This window comes from Homarus americanus, unplaced genomic scaffold, assembly GCF_018991925.1.
Source record: "Homarus americanus isolate GMGI-L3 unplaced genomic scaffold, GMGI_Hamer_2.0 scaffold31037, whole genome shotgun sequence".
Taxonomy (NCBI): Eukaryota; Metazoa; Arthropoda; class Malacostraca; order Decapoda; family Nephropidae; genus Homarus; species Homarus americanus.
In genome coordinates this window covers 10,770,179-10,792,602 of record NW_024722227.1, presented here as the reverse complement: position 1 = coordinate 10,792,602, position 22,424 = coordinate 10,770,179, and the positions used below count along the sequence as shown (strand labels likewise).

General features: G+C 39.7%; 1 protein-coding gene across 1 annotated transcript in view; it reads left to right on the top strand.

Annotated features, from left to right (window-relative positions):
• The first annotated feature begins 1,034 nt into the window (after positions 1-1,034).
• Positions 1,035-22,424, top strand: part of LOC121862519 (proton-coupled folate transporter-like) — a 51,578-nt gene continuing 30,188 nt past the window's right edge. Inside the window, exons 1-5 of the mRNA XM_042360824.1 lie at positions 1,035-1,324; positions 4,867-4,993; positions 7,737-7,947; positions 17,729-17,877; positions 18,244-18,289. Of these exons, the coding sequence (XP_042216758.1) occupies positions 4,892-4,993; positions 7,737-7,947; positions 17,729-17,877; positions 18,244-18,289 (508 nt within the window). The 5' untranslated portion in view covers positions 1,035-1,324; positions 4,867-4,891. The remainder of the gene's footprint in view (positions 1,325-4,866; positions 4,994-7,736; positions 7,948-17,728; positions 17,878-18,243; positions 18,290-22,424) is intronic.

Below are 22,424 nucleotides of genomic sequence, written 5' to 3'. Positions count from 1 at the left end.
AAGAAAATGTACTAGTTGAGACTGTGTGTGAGAAGGACCTAGGTGTGTATGTTGACAATGAGCTGAAGTTCTCGGGCCATTGTGAGAAGAAGGTAAATCAGGCAAATAAATTATTGGGTCTTATAAGAAGGTCGTTCAGATATCTAGACGGTCCGTCCCTCGTGACGATCTTCAGGAGTGAAGTGCTTCCCCATCTGGAGTACTGTCACCCCATCTGGTCCCCGAGATATGCTAGGGACTGTCAGTTGGTTGAAAATGTTCAAAGGAGGGCCACCAAGCTGGTGCCTGCACTTCGGCATCTCAGCTACCCTGCGAGATTGGAGCGCCTGAACTTGCCTAGCTTATACTACAGACGGGCAAGGGGGGACCTAGTTGAGGTTTATAGGCATCTCAGGGGGCACTACTCAGTTGAGTGTCCTTACTTGGAGCTGGCGGACGCTCGCCCCACAAGGGGTCACAGCTCAAGATTGAAGAAGCCGCAAGTCCGGAAAACCGTGAGGGCAAACTTTTTCGGAGTGAGGGTTGTAAACTCTTGGAACAATCTACCAGAAGTGTTGTGACGGCACCGAGTGTGAGCTCTTTCAAGAGAAGACTTGACCAACACTGGAGCGGGTTCAGGTACATTCAGGAGCCGGTGCATGCCCAGTATTTGCCAACAGTGTGCGTGACAGAGACGTGACCGATCGCCCGGGCGGCTAGCGAGCCGACCTTTTGGTGAAGAATATAAAGGAAAAGAGTCGTGACCGATCGCCCAAGCGGCTAACAAGCCGATCAGTGGCGAAGAGGATAAAAGTAAAGCAAAAATAAAAGTCAAAGATATCGCTCTTATTTTGTCCTGAGTTCAATCCCTGGTCCGGGACAGATGTGAGAAGGGAGTTTTCCATGGACCCTACCATTTCACAAAACATTTCTTTAGGGTACTCCGGTTTCCTTCTGTACTAACACTGGAAAATATAAGTCATAAACTAAGAAAGAACAGATTGACCGTTACAATGACTAAACAAAAAGATAGATAAAAATCCTCTCATTAGTTTATTTTGTTTTCGCATTTCTATAAGGCTGATCATTTGTTTACATATCGTCAAGGTGACAGTCAACACACTACAGTGCAGCTGATGGGTGTGGCATATCTATAAAACACTAACTCCAGCATGTGGGAGTAATGTCATGTCATAATGATGGGCCATGAGTAAAAGTGGAAAAAATTAGCTAAGTTTAAGGTTGTCACATGATTTTTATTTTTTTTTTGGCCATCGCGAGAAACTGTTGCACCATACAGCCACGTTAAGGAGTCTACAGTCATAATTATAAAATTTTTGCTAAGGTAAGTCGTCTTAATCATGAGGATTTAATAATTAGGTGATTATTTTCTTTTAAGTCGCTGATTTTTCATAGAAAACGAATTTAAAACCCCGCAATTTCACCGCTTTATATAAAGTGGACACTCGTAGTTATGGCAAATGTGTTCGTGTTTATTTAAAAGTTAAAGTTAAGCTAACCTAACCTTACTTTTAACATTAACCTAACTTAACCTTAAACTAATCTAAGCTAACAACCCTAACCTAACATAACATAATTTAACACCTGCCATGGGCGAGCTTATTGATACCGAGACTGGGGGAAATGGCTGTGAATTCCTCCATATTAGCCAGTAATTATTGATAAAGATATGGGATAATCGTGTATTAACAGGTGTAAAGTCATGTGGGTAATTATTGATGACTGACCTACCAGCGATTTTACATAATAAACGATTATAAAAACGCCAAAATTTCAGTGTGTTTTGTAGAGGACTGTCGTAGTTTGTGCAATTTTTTTTAACCTAACCTGTCCGTACTTGAGCTTCACCTAAACTTTTTTTTTATATGATTTCCTTGTAATATTCCTCCCCATCATTCAAAGATCATATGTAGCTAATTGCTCTCTGCAGTCATGCAGTGATCCCACCAAAACATTCTGTAAACAGCATGAATAGAGGGGTCCGACTAATTACCCAAATGTTCCCAAATATAGCCGGAAGGAAGTCAAATAATGGTCCTAGATAAATAAATCGGACTGCCAATCACTTCTCGACTAGTATTTGGTGTCACAAAGTCACAAAAAATTGGTAAACTTAATTTAATCTGAGTTAATAGATCGAGTGCATGTACCTAACCTAACACAACTCAGATTAAATTAAGTTTACCAATTTTTTGTGACTTTATGACACCAAATAATAATCGAGAAGTGATTCACAGCCTGATTTACGCTTGTAGGACCATCGTTTTACTTCATTGCGACTACATTTGGGTAATTACTCGCTCCCTCGGTACATGCATGCTATCTATTAACTCAGATTAAAGTAAGTTTTCCAATTTTTTTTTACTTTGTGACACCAAATACTAGTCGAGAAGTGATTGGCAGTCCGATTTATTCATGTAGGCCCATTACTTGACTTAATTGCAGCTACATTTGGGTACATTTGGGTAATTAGTCGGACCGTGAATAGAGAGGTAATGGGTATTACAGTATTATCGTTTTGGTTATCCAGTGAATTTTAGACTTTTAAGCTGCCATCGTCTGAGAGAGGTTTAGGTTAAGTTAGGTTAGGTTGAAATTATGTTTTTCTGGTTGTTTTTGATGTGTTGTGAATGAATTTGAACTTAATATCTGGTGCAAATCAGTAGTTTCTGAGATGAGCCCCCCTCTCATCTCAGAATCTAGAGATTTGCTATAAAAATCAAGGTAAAAAGTGTTCAAAACACATCAAAACCCATTGGAAAACAGTTTTGACTCTCACCTAACCGGGGGGCTTCACAGTCACTCGATATTCTGGGTGTGTACCGCTGGATACACACCATTTCGTCACCAAAACCCCATTTCGTCACCAATATCAAATCTATTTCACCACTAACAGTCGCTGATATTAGTGACAAATTGTAAGTTATTACTTTACACGAATAGAAATTATACATGTATACAGACGACTCGAGCAGTATTGTGTTATTATTATACATGAATATTAATTATTTAATAAAGAAAACGATTAAAACATTGGTAAATAAACAAATACAGAACAAATGAAGGTGATTTGGCACCAGTGCATAAACCACCAAGCAGCAAAGAACAATCTACACTCTACCCTCTTCTTCACAGAGAAGCCTCAATGGTTGATTTGCAATTACAACTAGATGCTGAGCACAAGCTAAAATCATGCACAAGAAAAGCAAATCATGACAAACAAGTCCATATATGGAAGCTGTGGGATGAATATGAAGAAAAAATATCACCACTTCTAATTTCCTAAGAAAATTGTCATTGTCTTCTGCCAAGCTTACATGAGTAAATTTTGGTCTTTCACATATTATTTAAGAGATGATTGCAGGTATATTATTTTTTTTCTTCGTTTTAGTCTATCATGAATTGTTTAAGTGAGATGCTTGTGTAGCGTAGTGGATGTGGTCAGTATTCAAAGTTCTCTTTCTTGGGTATCAATTTTCTCTTTCTTAGGCTTACATTCACATATACTGTACATAAAGGAGATCACATACTCAGGATGGAGGTGAGAAAGGAAACTCGCAATAATGTTCTCTTTACATATATTGTGTGTACAGTGCAGTAAGATGCAGGGGAGTTGCTGTGTTGTAGAACAGCTTGTTGAGAGGAGGTCTTGCTGGTTTGAGAGCTCGTGAGTAGAATGACCTTCAAAGCGAGGTCCAGAGATGCAAAATGAAAGGCGCCGCTGATTGGCTGAGGTGAGGGTGATAGCTGGCCAATCTGCGAGCAACTCGGGGGCAGAAACTGTGGTCTGGAACTCGCTGTGATTGGCTAAGGAAAGGACGGCAAGTGGCCAATCAGCGAGCAGTTCAGGAGCGGGGGCTGTGGTATGGAACTCGCTGCTGATTGACTGAGGCGAAGACGGGAGATCAGTTGTAGGGAAGAGTGTCCACTACACTTGCACGAGTAATAACGTTTTTATTTTCTTATTTTCGTCTTTAATAATTTGTCTTAGTGAGATGCTTGCATGATCCAATGTATTGTTATGCCGAGGCATAATTTCGTAATACAATTTTGTAAACTAAGTTTTTTGATTAAACATTGATAGATATTACCGGGCCACATAGCCTGTTGCGTCTTTCACATACAGTATTGTTTAAGTTAGATGATTGCAGACATATTAACAATGTTTTTATTTATTTTTTTTAATTTTAGTCTTTCACATACAGTACTGTGTTTTTGATTATTTTCTATCCCAAGCAACAGCTAATTTCGTGTATATAATGATTATTGTTTAAGTGAAATGATTGCAGGCGTATTAACAATGTTTTTATTTTATATTTCCGTCTTAAATAAATTGTCTTAGTGTTTTTTTATTATTTTCTCTCCCAAGCAACAGTTATTTTCGTGTACCCGTATGTATTGATGGGAATGAACGCGGTGATGAAACGGGTTGAAAACAGTGTTGATGAAATGGGCATACCCCGTACCGCTACGTCGTTCAATGTTCTGGGTGTGTGCCGCCACGTACGAACATACGGTACATAATAAAATGTTAAATATCTCGCTTAAACGTAATTTGTGCCAGAAATGCCATTGAAGAAAAGTGTCTTAGAATTGTCAAAATTACCAATTGCCACTATGGTCGTATACAATCCCCGGGATACGTTTAGTGGCAATAAGTGAAATACCGCATTTATGATGTCTTCCTTTACAAAGTAGAAGAGAAGGTAAAGTGAAATTAGGTTGGATATGATAAATTTGTTTTGTATGTTTTAATGTTAAGTCAGAGTTTGTTCCCAAATGCTAGAGCTTTGCCAAGTTAGATTAGGTCTATTATTATTTTCTGTCATGATCTTTTGTGACATGTATATTAATTGAAGCTCATAGTTTCTTTCTACAGGGAGTGTAAATCATGGCGATTGACTGCAAAATTACGGTAGAACCTGTGCTGTTCTTGTACATGTTGTCAGTGTTTATGCTATACCCAGCCCTGCAGGATCTCATTTACACCAAGGTAACGACTGCTGTTGGAGGCCCTCAATGGAAAAGAGGTTCAGTTCCATAGGGTCTTTTTCTTTAATGAATCAGTCTTTATCAAAGTTAACTTCTTAGGTATATATCTTTAGGAAAAATTACATTACCGGTATTTTCTTATCTTCTATACCACTTGTCAGCTTACTCGCTGTCTGTACAAATGGTCTGTTCTTTGTTGACTTAAAAGATTTTACACATGGTGTTGTCACATCTCTTACTTCAAAGAAATTAGCGCTGACAATTTTGTGTACTGTTAACAGACGTATAGTGCTGTGAGAATGCATGGGAACCACCGTGTTCCCTTACTTATTTTGGTAAGTACTGTAGAACGACGTTCCCTCACTATATCAAATAAATCCAAACTTACGAATTTCTAACGTCATGAAATTCTAATTCCCACCCCAAGAGGAAACATTTGAAAGAATTATTCTCTATCTTTTCTTTTAGCTTCAACTGAGGCAATGCTTGCCTATATTATAGGTATGATTATGCACGTACCTTATTTGTTGTCCACAAAAATATCAGTTTGTAAACAAGTTGAAAAGGGCTGGGAACAAATCTCTGATCTAAACATTCACCATCTAATTAAGATACAAACCTACTGTTGTGTTGCCTACTCCATCCATATGCTGCTGTGTGTAGTGTAAGACGTGTTAGCCGATTGAATGGCCTACATCTGGTGAAACAGTCATCAATGAGCACCAGCTGTTAACTTTCTTTTTAATTAATCATTCCAGTTGTTAGCTATTATTACTGATCGTACTGGACGTTATACGTATATCTAATGTAATGACACTGGAAATATTACATCTTCAATTGTGGAATATATCCTAATATCCAGTTAATATGGCTTCAAAATATCCCTGAATTGGTCAGATTTCAAAAGATTTTCCTCGGGGCATACAGCCCCCCCCAGGACCCCTAGCTGTATGGGCTCGTTGCTTTCCCTCACTTCTTTATTTAGCACTACACCACTGACTGTTAGCATCTATAACTTGAGCCTGTGAACTCTTGTGTGACAGCCACCTGCTAACTTCAAATTTATACATTTAACTGGATGATACCTTTTAAAGCAATTATAACTTCTAATAAATCATATCTTGCCCTTCTATAGTATAAACTAGGTAACTGTGACCATTCTAATATCTCTTGGTGAGGTATCTGAATACTGGCACCAGTAGTAGTTTGATAGTGCTTTGGATGTTTGCAGTTAATAGCCTCTTAAAGCTCTTCATGATCAACTTTCACTTCAATAACCCCCAAGAGCAGTTTTCATATTACTCTTGCTTTGCTTTTTTCAAACTTATTTTTCTGTGGCTGGAAACTCTTATGAAACCACATCCTCTCAATTAAAATTATGGTCATACAGGCAACTCCCAGTTTGATCTCATTTTCTAATTTTTTTGTCTAAATTTACAAGTTATCCATGTCACACCATGCAAAATTTTACCAAGTAAGGAAAAGCATCAAGTGGGGCTGTGATGTAAATGTGTGGTAGAAAAGGCTTTCAGTCGGATAAAGGTAAGTGATTTTACTTTGTTCTCTAATTTCTAGCTTCCTTATGAACCGATCCATGGCAGTTGTTGTCGAGGGATCGACCTCTCGCTCTTTCTCTACCAATAGTGGTGTCCCACAGGGTTCTGTTCTTTCACCTACTCTCTTCCTTCTTTTTATCAATGATTTACTTCACGCTACGACAAATTGTATCCATTCTTATGCTGATGATTCTACTCTTCACATTTTTCCCTTCCCCCTAACTCTCAAACTAGATCTGTTTCTAGAGCTGATATCATTTCATCTATCAATGCAGATCTGTGCAGCATCTCCGAATGGGGAGGCAGAAACTTGGTTAAATTCAATATTAATAAAACTCAGTATTTACCAATTATGTTTTCCAAATTAGATGATCTCCCACCAATCACATTTCAGGACGCTATCATTCTGCCAAATTCTAAAATAGATATGCTAGGTCTCACTATTTCCTTTAATATGTCATGGAAGCTACACATCCTCAACATTGCTAAAGCTGCCTCCCAAAAGCGGGAATGCTGTCCAGATGCCGTAGCTACTTCACTCCTGAGCAGTTGCTTCAAGTTTATAAGGGATTCATTCGTCCTAACTTGGAGTACTGCTCTCATATCTGGGGTGGCTCTTCTTCTGTCCAACTGTTAGATAGTGTGGAATCAAAGGCATTTCCTCTTATTGACTCTCCTCCTTTAGTTGATAATCTCTCTTCCCTTTCTCTTCGCCACAATGTTGTTTCACTCTCTCTCTTTTACAGGTACTTTAACGGGCAATGTTCGGTGGATTTGGCATCCTGTGCACCGCCGGCAAGGCCATGGGCTCGTAACACTTGTCTTGCCTGCGGTGCCCACTGTTTCTCTGTGGATGTCGGTCACACTAGAATAACCCATTATAGTGCATCTTTCTTTCCTCACACAGCCAAACTGTGGAATGCTCTGCCTTCTTCTGTGTTTCCATACTAAAAAAAAATAATAAAAAAATAAAATAAAATAAAAAAATAAAAAAAATAAAATAAAATAAAATAAAAAATAACACTGGTGGTTCCATGGTATAGTGTACTGTATAAAGATCAACTAGTATATTACCTATACAGTACTAAGATTTTGCCCCTTGACATGATTTTGGTTGGCATTTTACACGTGTGTGTGTGTGTGTGTGTGTGTGATTTTAAGAATATTTAAATCGGTTAAATATTACAGGTTTGTCTAAAGGACTACAGCAAAAGGATATGTGATAATTTACATGACCCAGTAAACCATGTGGCTCTAGACACTGTCCAGACGGATTCCTCACATTGGGTACAAGGGTCTACCATCATGCTAGCAGTTCCATCCATTGTCACAGCTCAATTCCTAGGATCCTGGAGTGATACATATGGACGCAAAATTCCTATGCTTTTACCTCCAGTAGGTGAGTCTAAAACTGTTTTTTAATACAGTATTGTGAAACATTATCGTCACTGTTTTTGTCATAACCTACAGCTCATTCAGCTTTGTCCTTAGGGATATTTGTAAATTGTTGCATAAACATGTACTGGTACTTGTTCAAGTGAACTGGGGTGTTTAAAATAAGCTTCAAGCCCAGCCTGAGTGTACTGTACTGTACTCTGGAAAGTTTAAGATATCAGTAGGTACACCAGGAGTGCATTTACATGACTTTAACCCCTTAGTCATAAGCCTGGACTCTGAATTTTACTTCTCACAGGTCCATGCTTGTTAGCCTACTATCAACTTGTGTTATCCACTTCATGGAATTTGCAGGCTTATTGATTTATTTGCTGTGTTTCTTCATACTTTGGCTTTGTAACCTTCCGCCACACAGTGAATTGTATTTTGTTTATTTGTTCACTGTGCAAATGTCAATGTTTAATTTGATGATTAACTTAATGATTGCCTCTCAATTTACGGGAAGTGATAATTTATACCTGTAGTTGGCTCTGCCACCCTTTTTATGCATGAAGTAGATCATTTATCTGTATACTTACTGTATGCTTACTTTGTCCTAGAAAAGAATACTTATGGAATCATGCAGAAGGGTTTTTACCACAGTTGTCATTAGAGTCTTAAATAAATGTATACAGTAATACATTAACTCCCATACTTTACACTTATTTACCATTTATTTACATAGTTACGCTCTGTTTATCACAAGGGTTCCATTCCTGAAAACCCTGTGTGAAATTGCTATATGCAAAACTAATTTTCCCATAAGAAAAAATTTATTGTTACGAACCCCTTTTGCCGCTTACCAGCTTCCACTGCTGGTTACCAGCGGTCAGGTTGTATAGAGGTATACAGAAGCAGTAGATATATCACAAGTGTTGTCGAATTACAGTCATCTATTGGTTATCACGCCTAATTGGGACCGCGCTGAGTGCGTGATAATGAAAAATGCGATAACGAAAGTACAGAACCTATGGGATTTATTTTAATTGGTTCTAGGCACCCAAGACCCAACCCCAACTTTCCCATTTTACGACCATTTAGACCCACTAAAGATACAGTGGTCCCTCGGTTAACGAACACAATTCGTTCCAGAAGGTCGTTCGTTAACCGAATCCATTGTTTCAAAGGGATATTGGGTAAGTGGTTCCAGCTCAAAAGTACATAGGCTACAAAGTAAAAAAAAATGCAGTAAAGTACACTTACTTTGAGGTGTGTATGTAGAGGGCTCCTGGCTGATGATGATGATGGGAATTAGAAGTGGGGGTGGAGAAGGGAGAAAAGAAGGAAGTGGTATGGAGAAAAATCACCTTTCAGGGGACCCATGCTTCATGCCGTCATTTCACCAATAAAATTTTAAGTCACTAGGTGTAATTCAAGATTATTTTCTTTAAAACAACACTGTACAGTGGGGTATGCTATAACGAACGTAATTGGTTCCAGAACCTCGTTCGTTATAGCATTCGTTCGTTATAGGATTAATCCGTTCCAGGCCCCCAAATACAACCACCTAACACTGAAAAAATTCTGTGGAAAATGTAAAAAATACGGTACTTTATCTTACCTTAGTGTTATTCAGCATGCAGGTACCCCTAAACACTGGCACATCACTATCACTTCCACTGGGAGTCTTGGCTTTAAGGTCCTCAAACAATTGTCTGGCCTTCTCACAAATTATAGCTTCACTAATGTTACCACCTGCCATTTCTTTCTCCTTTATCCACACTAAGAGTAAATTTTCCATCTCTTCAATCACATTACACTTTGCTTTGCTAAGTCTAAAGATTCCCTTAGCCACTTGCACAGTTTTTAACTCCCCTTTATTCTTCAAAATCGTACATATAGTCGATTTAGCCATCCCATATTCATCACTAAGTTTCGCAATGCTTCTTCCATTCTCACGTTTCTTTATAATTTCTTTCTTAGTTTCAAGGGTTATTAGCTTTCTCACTCGCTTTGGACGACTCATTGTTACAATTGTATACTTGTATAACAAAATAGTTATACAAATAACGCGAATTTCCACATCAAAAGACGAAATTTCAACAATAACAGTGGTGCACTGGCTACACAATGAGACAAAGATGGCGCCTGACGCTCTTGTTGTGGGTCGCGGTACAACAATATTCATGCGCCAGGGGAAATAGTCCCGTATTCATCCGCGTTCGTTGTAGGAGTTGCGTTCGTTATAGCATTCTCAATTTTATAGGTAAAACCGTTCGTTATAGGAATATTCGTAGTAGGATCCGTTCGTTATAGCATACCCCACTGTACTGTGCTATATATTATCAATATGTTAACTAAAGTTCAGAATGACCAATAATTTCAATGGGAAATGAAAAAAAATATTCAAGACACCAACAAAATAGATGCTCTCTCCACTGTTTTAAAAGCCCAACTGACGCCTTGTAGCCGACTCACGCATCTAATGGGCTCACAACAAACTAGTTCCCTGTACTGCATATATTATCAATATGTTAAATAAATGTTAAAATTACTAAATATTTTAATATAAAACATTAAAAAATATTAAAAAGCTGAAATTTATTGATATTTAATCCATTGGAAACGAATTTAAACTTAGAACAGAGGACTGAATTGGCAGACTGGGCCATCAGCTGACCAGCTGATGCTCACAACAAAATGTGATTTTCATAAGGATTTCGTTAATCGAATTTTTGTTCGTTAACCGAATTGAGGATTCTTATGGAAGGTAATTCGTTAACCGAAATTTCGTTAACCGAGGCGTTCGTTAACCGAGGGAGCACTGTATAGATAATGTTATGGTAAATATCAGAAACACACACAGGCATGGCTAGGTTTATTACAAAGTGATGAAAAGGGTACGCTCAATACTGTAGTCCACAAAACATGTCGCTATGCTTTCTTTATTTGAGTCCCCCATCATAGGAGTCCGTTTTCTCATCGCTTCCGGAAGCCTGAGTCCTCCGTTTTCTCTCAATCTTTGAGTGCACCCGAGACTTCGTTATTCCTTAGTAATGACAGAATTTGAAATTGCAACCCCAATTGCAACCCCAGTTGCAACTGTTGAGGCAACTAGATATGTCTGATTACAGAAAATGTGTTATTGTCAATTTGTAGGTGAAAGATTTTATCCTCAATAGATGTAGGTGAAGTAAGGGGGTAACATTACACCTGGAGGCAAATGCGTGATAACCAAATTCTCGGCCTGAAAAATGTGCTATAACGGCAGGTGTGCAGATTTTGATGGAAGCGTGATAACGAAAATCGCGATAATCAAGTGCGCTATAACAAAGGGATGACTGTACTACTAGCTGTCCCGCCAGTCTCCGGTAATTTCCCGATGATCGGTATTAGTGTGCAGACAAAACAACTGGCAGGTAAATTTCCACCAGGTCACAGAAACACTCTTGTGAACTGTAGCCTTCTTTGAGAATTATTAAATCTTCACAAAAACTGGACTTCTCACTTTGAATATATATAGTCAGCACACTACCAATGTGCAATTCCTTTTCACTTTGTATAGCTCACAAGATTTCCACAATACTTTGAACAACAATTATCTTTAGCTGTCACTAGGCTTGTACTTAACCATTTCCTCTAATATGTCATGGAAGCCACACACCCACAACATTGCTAAAGTTTCCTCCCGAAAGCTGGGAATGCTGTACAGATGCCGTAGCTACTTCACTCCTGAGCAGTTGCTTCAAATTTAAAAGGGATTCATTCGTCCTACCTTGGAGTACTGCTCTCATATCTGGGGTGGCTCTTCTTCTGTCCAACTATTAGATAGTGTGGAATCAAAGGCATTTCGTCTTATTGACTCTCCTCCTTTAGTTGATAATCTTTCTTCTCTTTCTCTTCACCACAATGTTGCTTCACTCTCTCTCTTTTACAGGTACTTTAACGGGCACTGTTCGGTGGATTTGGCATCCTGTGTACCGCCAGCAAGGACGTGGGCTCGTAACACTAGTCTTGCCCGCGGTGCCCACAGTTTCTCTGTGGATGTCGGTCACACTAGAATAACCCGTTATAGTACATCTTTCTTAACTCACACAGCTAATCTGTGGAATGCTCTGCCTTCTTCTGTGTTTCCAAACTCTTACGATCTATCTCACTTCAAGAAGCTGGTTTTCCAGCATCTTCGTGGTGTAGATTAATATGGTCTTTTTCTCTTCTCTTTTTAATTTCTTTTTACTCCTATTTTTTTGCCCCCCTAGGCCCTGTTGTGGGTCGATGACCTGTGCCCGGGTGGGCTATTCCCCGTAATAAAAAAAAAAACCCACACAAACAACTGCCCACCGGACACCTCGCTGGTGTTTAAATACCTCTCCCCACACGTCTAAAGAATCCTAGCTCCATCTAGGCATTGCAGGTCGGAACGAGATACGCCTGGAAAGTTCTAGAATGATCTTCTCCGAGCTAGGGTTACAAAAATGATGCAAAACATTCTGGAAAATTTTTATAGATGTAATACATCAATATACTGTATACAAGAAAATCTCCCCAAACTTGCCAAAATAACTGCTGCTTGGAATAGAAAATAATCAAACCACCTATGCCTTGGCATAACAGTATTAAGGGGAATTCAGATGAATTTTTATACAAAAACACTCATAAATTTATAAAAAAATATGAAATATATATACAGTACAGTGAACCCTCGAAGATTCGGACTAAAAGGGGGGACACCTGTCCGAAAAAGCTAATTGTCCGGATTTTCCAGCGAATGTACAGAATGTATAAAAACGATATAAAAAAAACACTAAAAATACAGTACTGTAGTTTCACTTACTTTGCAGTGGATAGATGAGTTTATGTTGCCATGATCATATAGTGGGGACTCAGAGCAACTATTATTCTGAGTCAGAGGAGCAGGGATGCCCCTCAGTTTGCCTTGGCTGGGAGGCAGGAGGGGCGCAAGTAACAGGTTTGAAGGATGAGTCCAGCTTAATTTGCTTCCCTGCGTTGTACTGCTCCTTGATAATAAGTTCTCTAAGAGTCCGAAGGTGTTCCTAACAGAGGTGCATTTAAGGATTGAATGTGCCATCAATGTAAGTTAAGATAGTGTCGAGCAACTCTTGTACAGCAGACAACTTAACAATAGGCAGTTTCACAGGCGACTCCTCTCCGTCACTGCTCTCCGTGTCGTCGTCCTCTTTGTTAACAGCGTGGTTAGCATCGGCAATCTCCTCAGGCGAAAGCATCTGGTAATCTGGATCACCCTCATTCTCCTCCAACCACGTCTCCACATCCTCCATAGTTATGTTATTTTCTCCACCACGGTGTAACACACGATGAAAATCCGTTACCTCAAATCCCTCAAAGTTGAGTTCAGGCTCAGTGTCAAGCAGATGTTTCTTCCAGCTGTCATCTAAGGTAGATATTGTTACGAGTTGGGGATTTAGAATATAGTTAAAAGTCTACCCAGATCCCAACAGGCAACAACAATAAAAAAACAAAGACAATCGGACTATAAAAGGGTAGACAAAGGATGCGAGCTTTTGTTGTGTATAATAAAGTACCATAAATTCCTTAACAAAATATTCAGCTTTCTATAATTTACCCTTAACCATACTTAACCTAAACATTAACAGTATATACATATTTATACAACATAAAATAATTTGAAGCAAGTGGAGGTGGGGTAGGCAATATAAGATTACAAATACTTAAGTGCGGAGCTGAGATGGCTGACGAGTAAGGCTGAGTATTGTAGAAGACGGTAGGTAGTCACTGCCGTAGGTTTCCAGGATAGGTGATCCTGTGGTCACTTCCCAGAGTGAACTGAACTCTCCTCGAACTGGAGCTGACGAAGAAGACTTGTAGGAGGTGACGCAACAACCAGGATATGGAGAAGGGAAACCCCGGAGTGGTAACTAAGACGAGTCATACTCGTGTCTCGTCCCTAGATGGCGTTGCTCGTGGTGCTGGGTAGGTAGATCAGGACAATAGATGGCGTGGTTCGTAGTGCTGGGTAGGTAGATCATGACAATTGGTGGCGTGGTTCGTAACAATATCTTGAAGTCCTTCCACGAAGTAGCAAAGTTGAATATAGTTGATTTCAAATTGTATTTCTTGATGTTGACTAATGTACATCGCCCTCTTGTGTCATTCACAACATCTTCGTCCTCCAGCACTACCAGCACTTCATCCAGGTACCTCCTCTGGTACAGCCTCTTGCATGACACATGTACTGTTGGGCAACAGAAACGGGGCACGAATTTTACCATCACTGTTGACCAGTTTCTCAGCACTAGGGTGAGCTAGCGCATTATCAATCAGCAGAATTGCTTTGACGTCTTCAGGATCCAGCTTCATCACCTCTTCTTGCTACTTGCATGCATGAGGGATGAAGTGCTAAAAAAAATAGTCATTGAAGATCTCACCATTAAACCATGCATTCTTGGAATGGTAGTAGATAACTGGCAACTGGCGCATACAATCCTTTAACACACATGGGCGCACAGATTTGCCAATGACAGCTAACTTTAAGCGGTGCATACTGTATGTACTCTATATATATACATTACTTCTCTAGTCAGTAGCGTGTGGCAATGCCCCTGTTTCATGTCACCACATGCTTAGATAAATGTGCCTGGCGACATCTGGAAGCTGCTAATGTACCACTTACCACATGTCGCCTGAGAGGTCAGAGAGAGGTCAGTTGACCCATATAGGAGTGTAAGGACTACCTGCGCTTGTAAGCGCACGCCTGTATATTTCCGTTAATAAGAACCTACAAAACTCTACAGGTGTTTATGTTCGCTCCTGTAGTTAGAACCAAGTACCCCGAAAATCTCCACATACCATTAGCATTAGCACAGCAAAATGCAGAAATGTGCTCCGTACTCACTATGTGGCTTGGTGTGGATGCTTCATGATTTAAAGGCATGGGTGTTGCTGGGGAGTGACCACCAAAATAACCCTGTCTTATCAACATTATAAACTTGTGCCCAGTTCAGCTCCTTGTCCTTGATGAGTTGGTTTAACTTCAGCCTAAACTGCTCAACTTCTTCAGTTTGAGCACTCCTAGCCTCACTGTGCAACTTCCTGTTACATATGCCATGGCAATTCCGTAACCTCCACAGCCAACCATCACTAGCTTTGAATAGAATTCCCAAATGCTTAGCCTGCTTATTAGCAGCTTCAGCTATCTCCACGCCACGAACTTTAACCCCACATGCACACTGCAGAACAAACCACTTGTACCATGCTTCTTCCAGCTTTTTATCCTTTGGCACTTTCATATGCTTCCTTGCACTACCTGCACTGGCACCATCAACATCATACTTCATTGCAAATGCAGTAAGTTTATCCTTCGCCTTACATATGTTTGACACAGCTTGTTTCTTCACACCGTATTCATCACAGACAAGTGAGCCACGGACACACCTGACTAACTTCTTTATTAACTCAAGTTTCTGCACAACAGATAAATGTACATGCTTTCTCTCCACACCACCACTTGCTTTAGATGCCGTGATTAATCACTATTAAGGGGAGCATCCAGTTGAAGCACAAAATTCGTTAATAATTGATCAATCAATATCAATTTCCTGTCAGCAATTAAGGACACCAGATACCTTGTTGCTATACCCCTGAATCAGTTCTTCCTAATCCCTGATACCTGATTTTTCCCTTATATTCTTATCAATTTTCAAAATCCTACTTCTCCATAACTTCTTGCTAGATTACGTTGAAATTCAGGTGTAGTAGAGGTAATTTATTCCTCTTGGATGTGACATATTGTATATATATATTTCTGATTATCGCTTTCGTTTTGGGTGCATTAATTTTTCTTAACTTACCATATTTTCCTCCAAATATTTATAAAGCTAAATCAGCAAATAAAAAACCAAGCCAAATATAAAGAAAATCTGTATGTTCAGCCATGCACAATATGATATTCTACTACATTAAACCTTTGATAACTCGGCATTTGATAATTCGTTATTTAATATAACTCGGCATGGATGTGGTCTCGGAATGTATTAGTATAACTCGGGAAATGCCGTGATATGTAAAATTATCTGGGAAAATCTCGGCATATCTGGCCACCTGCAACACCTAACATGCCTCTGTGTCACCTACCATGCATCAGTGTCACCTACTATGATGTTCAGTCTTCGCCTGCAGTGCTGATAACTCTTACTTTTTTACATTTATTTATTACCTGTACACATATGGGTCAAAAAAATTTATTGTTTTATTTTTGTAGGAGGGGGAAGTGCCTCAATAAGTCGAAATTTGGGATAACTCGGCAAGGCCAGAGCCCCATACCGGGTATGTGTCGAGCTATCGAGGGTTTACTGTACAGTAGTTTTTTGGGCAGTATAAATACTGTTTTTTTTTTTTTTTAACCATTCATGTCATCTTATAACTTAAGTGATTACCCCCAAAGCAAGGAGGAAAAAAATATATAATAAAAAAAGACTTGTACTGTAGGTCATAAGATAAAAAAAAAATGAAGTACAAAATCTCATTCTTTGCCTGAGGGAAAGAAACAAGTGACCTGCATGCCCACCCTCCTCCCTAGGAATGTTTTGTTATTAGTAGAAAAATATGAAGTGTGAAGTTTGGAACCCAAGTTCAAGACAGAAGGGTTTAGTTCAGTAAACTGGCTCCAGAGTCTGTCCCACAGTAGCTGTCATTCTGCTACATTCTCCGAGCACAGATGGAGTTTTCTAGCTTTCTTTATAGACCTGTTTACCTGGATAAGTAGCTGTTTATGCAGCAAATTATATAGAATGTAGAAAGCTCCCAGGAATAAGCAGGCTCTGTAAGGGTATGTTCTATTGGAGTGATTCTCACAGGTGAGTTTTTTATTTATCTCAGTCATGAAATGAAATGGATTTAATTCTTCTACAGTATAGTTACTTTATTTAACTTGAACTAGCAGTGTTATATTGATTACAGTATACTAATTTTATGGACAACATAGTAAAATAAAGTTGTGCAGTAAATCATAAGCAATTACAGGGGCAAATCCAGGAATATCAAAGGGGGGGGTCCAAGAAGTTGTGGGTGGGGGAACATGTTGAGCACAGCGAGCCCACCCAGTGTTTGTTTTGAAATCTGACCAATATCATTGGCATTTTTAGGCCATTTTGAAGCCATATGCACTTGATATTAGGAGATATTCTGAGGTCAATAGTAATTACTTTTCACTATACAAAAATGCCTGAATACAATAACTGCATAAAAGAAAAAGTACGTATTGGAATTTTCTGATGAAAAGGAGTTCTGGATCCCCAGGGAACCCCCCCCCCCTGCATCTGCACCTGGATTACTATTATTTTAAAAATACAATTAAGATATATCTTAATCTTTTCTGAAGGAACTATAATGTACCACATTTTGTCTAGTTGCAATGATATAAAATTGGTATGGTGTGCAGATATTAAAATTCTTTGAATACTGGTGAACTACAGCTACCCCTCGACTTACGACCGCCCCAGTCGTACCAAAATTTTTTCAAATTACGTATTTTCGAGTCCCGACATTAGTGATTGCGCTGTGTACTGACAAAATTTTTGTTTGTAATTCCCTTTAAAATGGTTGGCATGCTTAAAAGTGAGAGTTTTGTGGTGCTGAGAAGAAAAAGAGACACCCATTTTAGATTTTCTATGTATAATCTTCGTATTTTCGACTTACAACCTGGATTTGGTTCAAACTAACCCTGCCGTAAGTCGAGGAGTGGCTGTACTTAGAGATGTTCTGTATATACGTATAGTATAAATGATTTTGACTTTTGCATTCATCAGGTGCAATGTTTGCCAGTTTGCTCTACATTGTGATGAGTGTTCGGTTGTATGAGATTCATGTGTCTCTCATTCTACTGGCATCATTCATCACTGGGATCAGTGGAGGCTTCACCTCATGTATCATGACATGCATGAGTTATGTGGCACAGGTAAGCTTTTATTAGATTATACCAAGTAAAGTGAAAAAGGGGGATTTCAGAAACTACAAATAGAGTACTGTATACATATTCAGAAGATGTTGCTTTGCGGATCAGAATTTTGAAGGTTTAATATTACAGTATTCATAGATGTAAGGTTTAGCTTTTTTGATGAACTAACCATGAAAATTTTGCTGGTACATTGCTCTTGGGTTGTGGAAAGCTCCTATTGATTTTGGGATTAAGAGAATCAAAGGACAAGGTCACTTGTGCTACCTAGAATGTGGGGGTATTAGTTTGCCACAGGCATACACATCTAGTGTTATTTATAATGACTTCTGAAATCCAGAAATCAGCTACTGTTTATGGTAATATCAGGAAACCAGAAAACTGGCACCTTTAAGAACTGCAGCATTACAGAAATGTAAAAATTCAAAAGAAATCAATTCCTTACTCATGGCAGCAGCCACACACGTCTCTTGAGACAGCTTGGTGACTGCCCGGCTGAACTGTGTTGCATGTATACTGTACAAATTATTTCAACAATATAATACAGTAATAGGGACTCGATTCTTTTATGAAAAAACATAAGAAATATTGATAAGTACTGGAGTTTATAAAATCAATTCTATTCAAGTTAGAAATACCATTTTTTACCAAAGTAATCATGAAGAGCTTATCTAAAAGTTTGGTTAAATAAATATTAAAAAAAAAATCTATAAGATATGGGCATGCGAGGCGTGAATGGAGCTATGTGTCACACCAAAACAGTAGAATTTTCCATCCTGCACTGGGGAAATTTTCCCAGAGCCTAAGCAATGCATCTCTCACTGAGCTGTATTTATTTTTGCAAACACCTCTGTGCATGTGTAATATACTGTAAATAAACAAAACCATGTACTGTATACTCTTACTGTACTAAATATACTGTACTGCACTCACCAGCAGATGCTGTCGTCTTGAGCCTACATTTAGGTTGGCATACACTGTCCACTCTGCTGAATGTAATATGTAACTGTAATAACTTTTTGCATCTTAACACTTGCGATGGAGGTTGTTTGGGGATTAGTGGGTCTCATGTTACTGATTTGACCTGATGCAATGTCAGGTCACCTATTGTTTATAAACTCTTCTCTCATTTGCAGTGGGGGTAGGGTGGTGGATTAGTGGTCCCATATTACTGACCTTCTGATGCAATGTCAGGTCACCCATTGTTGGGGTGGAGGATTAGTGGTTCTCATGACCTGAAGATGTATTGAATAAAGACGAAAGCTAAGGTGCTTCAGTGTTTCCCACTTACTGAATGTACAGAACAGTATACATAACTATAATCACTTTTTACATTTGTAACACTGTATTCTTGGCTGGTAGTGTCCTGGTACAGTAATGTACAGTACTGCACAACACAAATTGTACGTACAAATAGCAATTAACAAGGGAACAATCTTTTACAATGGCAGCAGCATATGAACTGAGCGATCCAAGCAGCTAGGCCAACCACGCGCTTGGCACATGGGAACGTGCCGGAGCATGAAGCAATCTCTCGGAACTCCAAGAAAATTTGTTCCCACACCCAAAATGGAGAGGTTTTCTATGAATTTTTCAGGAAAATGTGTCTGACTTTCATTTTCGAAAACTTATTCGCAGACCAGGAATGGAGAGAGTTTTCCCAGATTTTTTCCGGCCCAATTTCCATTCCGGTTATTACTGAGTTCCAGGGATCAGGGATTCTGTCTAACAGTAACAGGGAGATTACTGATGCTAGATGGTTTTTGAACCTTCCAGAATAAATTTAGCGTGATTTAGCGAGTGACGAGCATACTCGTCTCAACCCACACAGGACGTTTCTTATTGGACGATAATACCTTTAATCGCCTAAGCCCTATAGGGGTTAAATATTTGAGTATCTGGTGTGCTTGTACTGAAAATACAGAAGTAATTTTTAAGATACAGTTCAGTATATATTAGTATTTCTTAATAAATTGTACAGGAGGGAAAATTAGTGTGTGTTCCTAATAAACCCAATGTGGCAGTACTGTTTCCTAATAAACCCAATGTGGCAGTACTGTATACAGTCAACCCTCACTTTACGCGGTTAATATAACCCACAGGGTACCGCGGAAAGTGAGAAACGCGTAAAGTGAACAACATAACATATGGGATTAATTGAAATAGAGACCGGGCCGACCCCCAAACTCCACATTTTGACGACACACAACTATGTTGTAGTAAAAATTTTATCTTAACTTTATGATGGTATACACACACAATTAATATAGAAGAGGTTAGGTTAGGTTAGGAAAAATAAAGGTTAAGTTAGGAAAAATAAAGGTTAGGTTAGGAAAACTAAAAGTTAGGTTGAACACTTACGTTAGTAGAAGAGATGGGTCGGCATACGGGGATGGAGGCTGATTCCGAGGCAGAGGGCAGGCTACTGGCCCTCAGGTGAGTCACCATCACTGTCATCCACACTTGTCAGGGCCTCCCTGACAAATCCCTCAAAGTCATCTTCACTGTCTCTACCTCTGTCACTATCACTGGCTTGGGCTGGCTGTGGTGGGTTGCGGGCAAAGAACTCTGTTATGCTTTGCTGACGGCTGGTGTTTATGTTGTCGTGATAAACCTTGAAGTAGGGCTCCATAGTCTGCAACAGCTGGGTAGTGAAGATTTCATACCTGTTTGCGTCAGGGTCGTCAAAGGAGGAGCTTGATTTTCTCGATACACTCGATGGCACCCCTAACATTACTATGGGATAAGCGGTGTTCTTCTTGGGATGACGCACCACCTGCCTCTTCACTAACGTCATCATCATCTGCCATCTCGTCGGTAGTCATATCAGGATCCCTTTTCACCTCCAGGATGTCGTCATTGGTGGTCTCGGAGAAGCCTGCAGCTGTAACACTCTGCGCAGCTTCTCTGGCAAGGTCCACTGCTACTGCAACAGTCTGAACCTCACCAGTCACAGATTGACTCTGCCTAACGGCCGGAATGCCTTGCAACACATGTCTCCATGCGTGACGAACAGTTGCTACAGACAGCTGATCCCATGCTTTCTTGATGTTGAATATTCTCCAGAATTGTTTGAAAAGTATTTTTTGCTCTGCCAACTGTTGATCCTCGTCGTCTTCACTCTTGCTATCGGTGGTGGTGTCACTCAGGTTACGCAACTCTTCCCTGGTGTTGGTGTAGTCGTTCAGGAGCTTGAATTTTTTTGTTGAGAATGCAGCTTTTACATTACAGATTAACTCTTGGCCCATGGGCTGTAATATAGACGTAGTGTTGGGAGGAAGGAAGACCACTTTTACGTTGTTGGTGACGATCTAACAGTAGGGGCGAGTGTCCTGGTGCGTTGTCCAGCAGCAACAAAATCTTGAATGGCACATTCTGTTGCTCACAGAATTTCTTTACATCGGGAACGAAACAGTCATCAAACCAGGAGAGGGACAGTGTAGAGAACATCCAAGCCTTACGTGCGGTCAGCCAGTGGACATTTAGCTTGGTCATGTCCATGCTCTTGTAGGCGTGCAGCTTGCGGGCTGTGTGGATCACCGATAACTTGAGCTTACAGGTACCGGAGGCATTGGTGGTAAACAGGACGGTGATGCGCTCCTTCTGCAACTTCCGGCCCCGAATCTTGCTGGCATTCTTCACAACGAAGGTCTTGGAAGGTAGCTTTTTCCACAAAAGATCAGATTCGTCCATGTTAAACACCTGGTCGTTGGTGTACTGTCCTTCCTCCATAATCTCACGTAAAAACGGAGGAAATTCCCTAGCCACAGCACGGTCAGCACTAGCTTCTTCACCACCAATGTTGATATTGGTGATCTTGTTCCGCATCTTAATCCTCTGTAACCATGAATCGGCTGCTTGTCCAATTAACCAGTCCGTTCACATATATTTATATTTGGGTTTTAAGTAACGAAACCCAAACGGTAGTTCCTTTGTTTTATTATAAAAGGTTGTATATATAATTCCTGAGTGTATATCAACCGTAAGTCTCACTGTCTAGGAGTGAATGAGAAGGGGACGGCGTTTATGTATAATAAACGTTAGGTCACGTCCTTACGATATGAGTTGAGGTGAGCTACTGAAGCTTAAGGGCATCGCAGTGCGCTTACAGAAATGCTGAGCTATGGGTCTCGCCCTCTTGGGTGAGTTGCCTCACACGTGTCCATATCATGTCTTACTCATAGACAGTGGAAAGTTACAGGGTGGTGAATCTGAATATAATATCAGATGTATTGACCCATTTATATAATACGTTCTGTTGATGAGACAGGGGCCTATTACATCGCTCGGTCACCTACCAGCCGAGCTCCGTGAGGCCTAACTAACTCACAGAGTACAGTACATCCTAGACAACCCTAACCATGTTATAAACAGATACCGGTATGTAGACACTAAGCTGAGGATATTACTGTAGGGGTATTCTCTACTACAGGGGACCTAGACTTTAGTGTTGTACGGGTTAGTATGTTATGAACAATGTTGAATTTGGATGATACTGCCCTGTAATAACAGAACAGGAACATAATTGCCAGTATTAACAAAATAGAGGG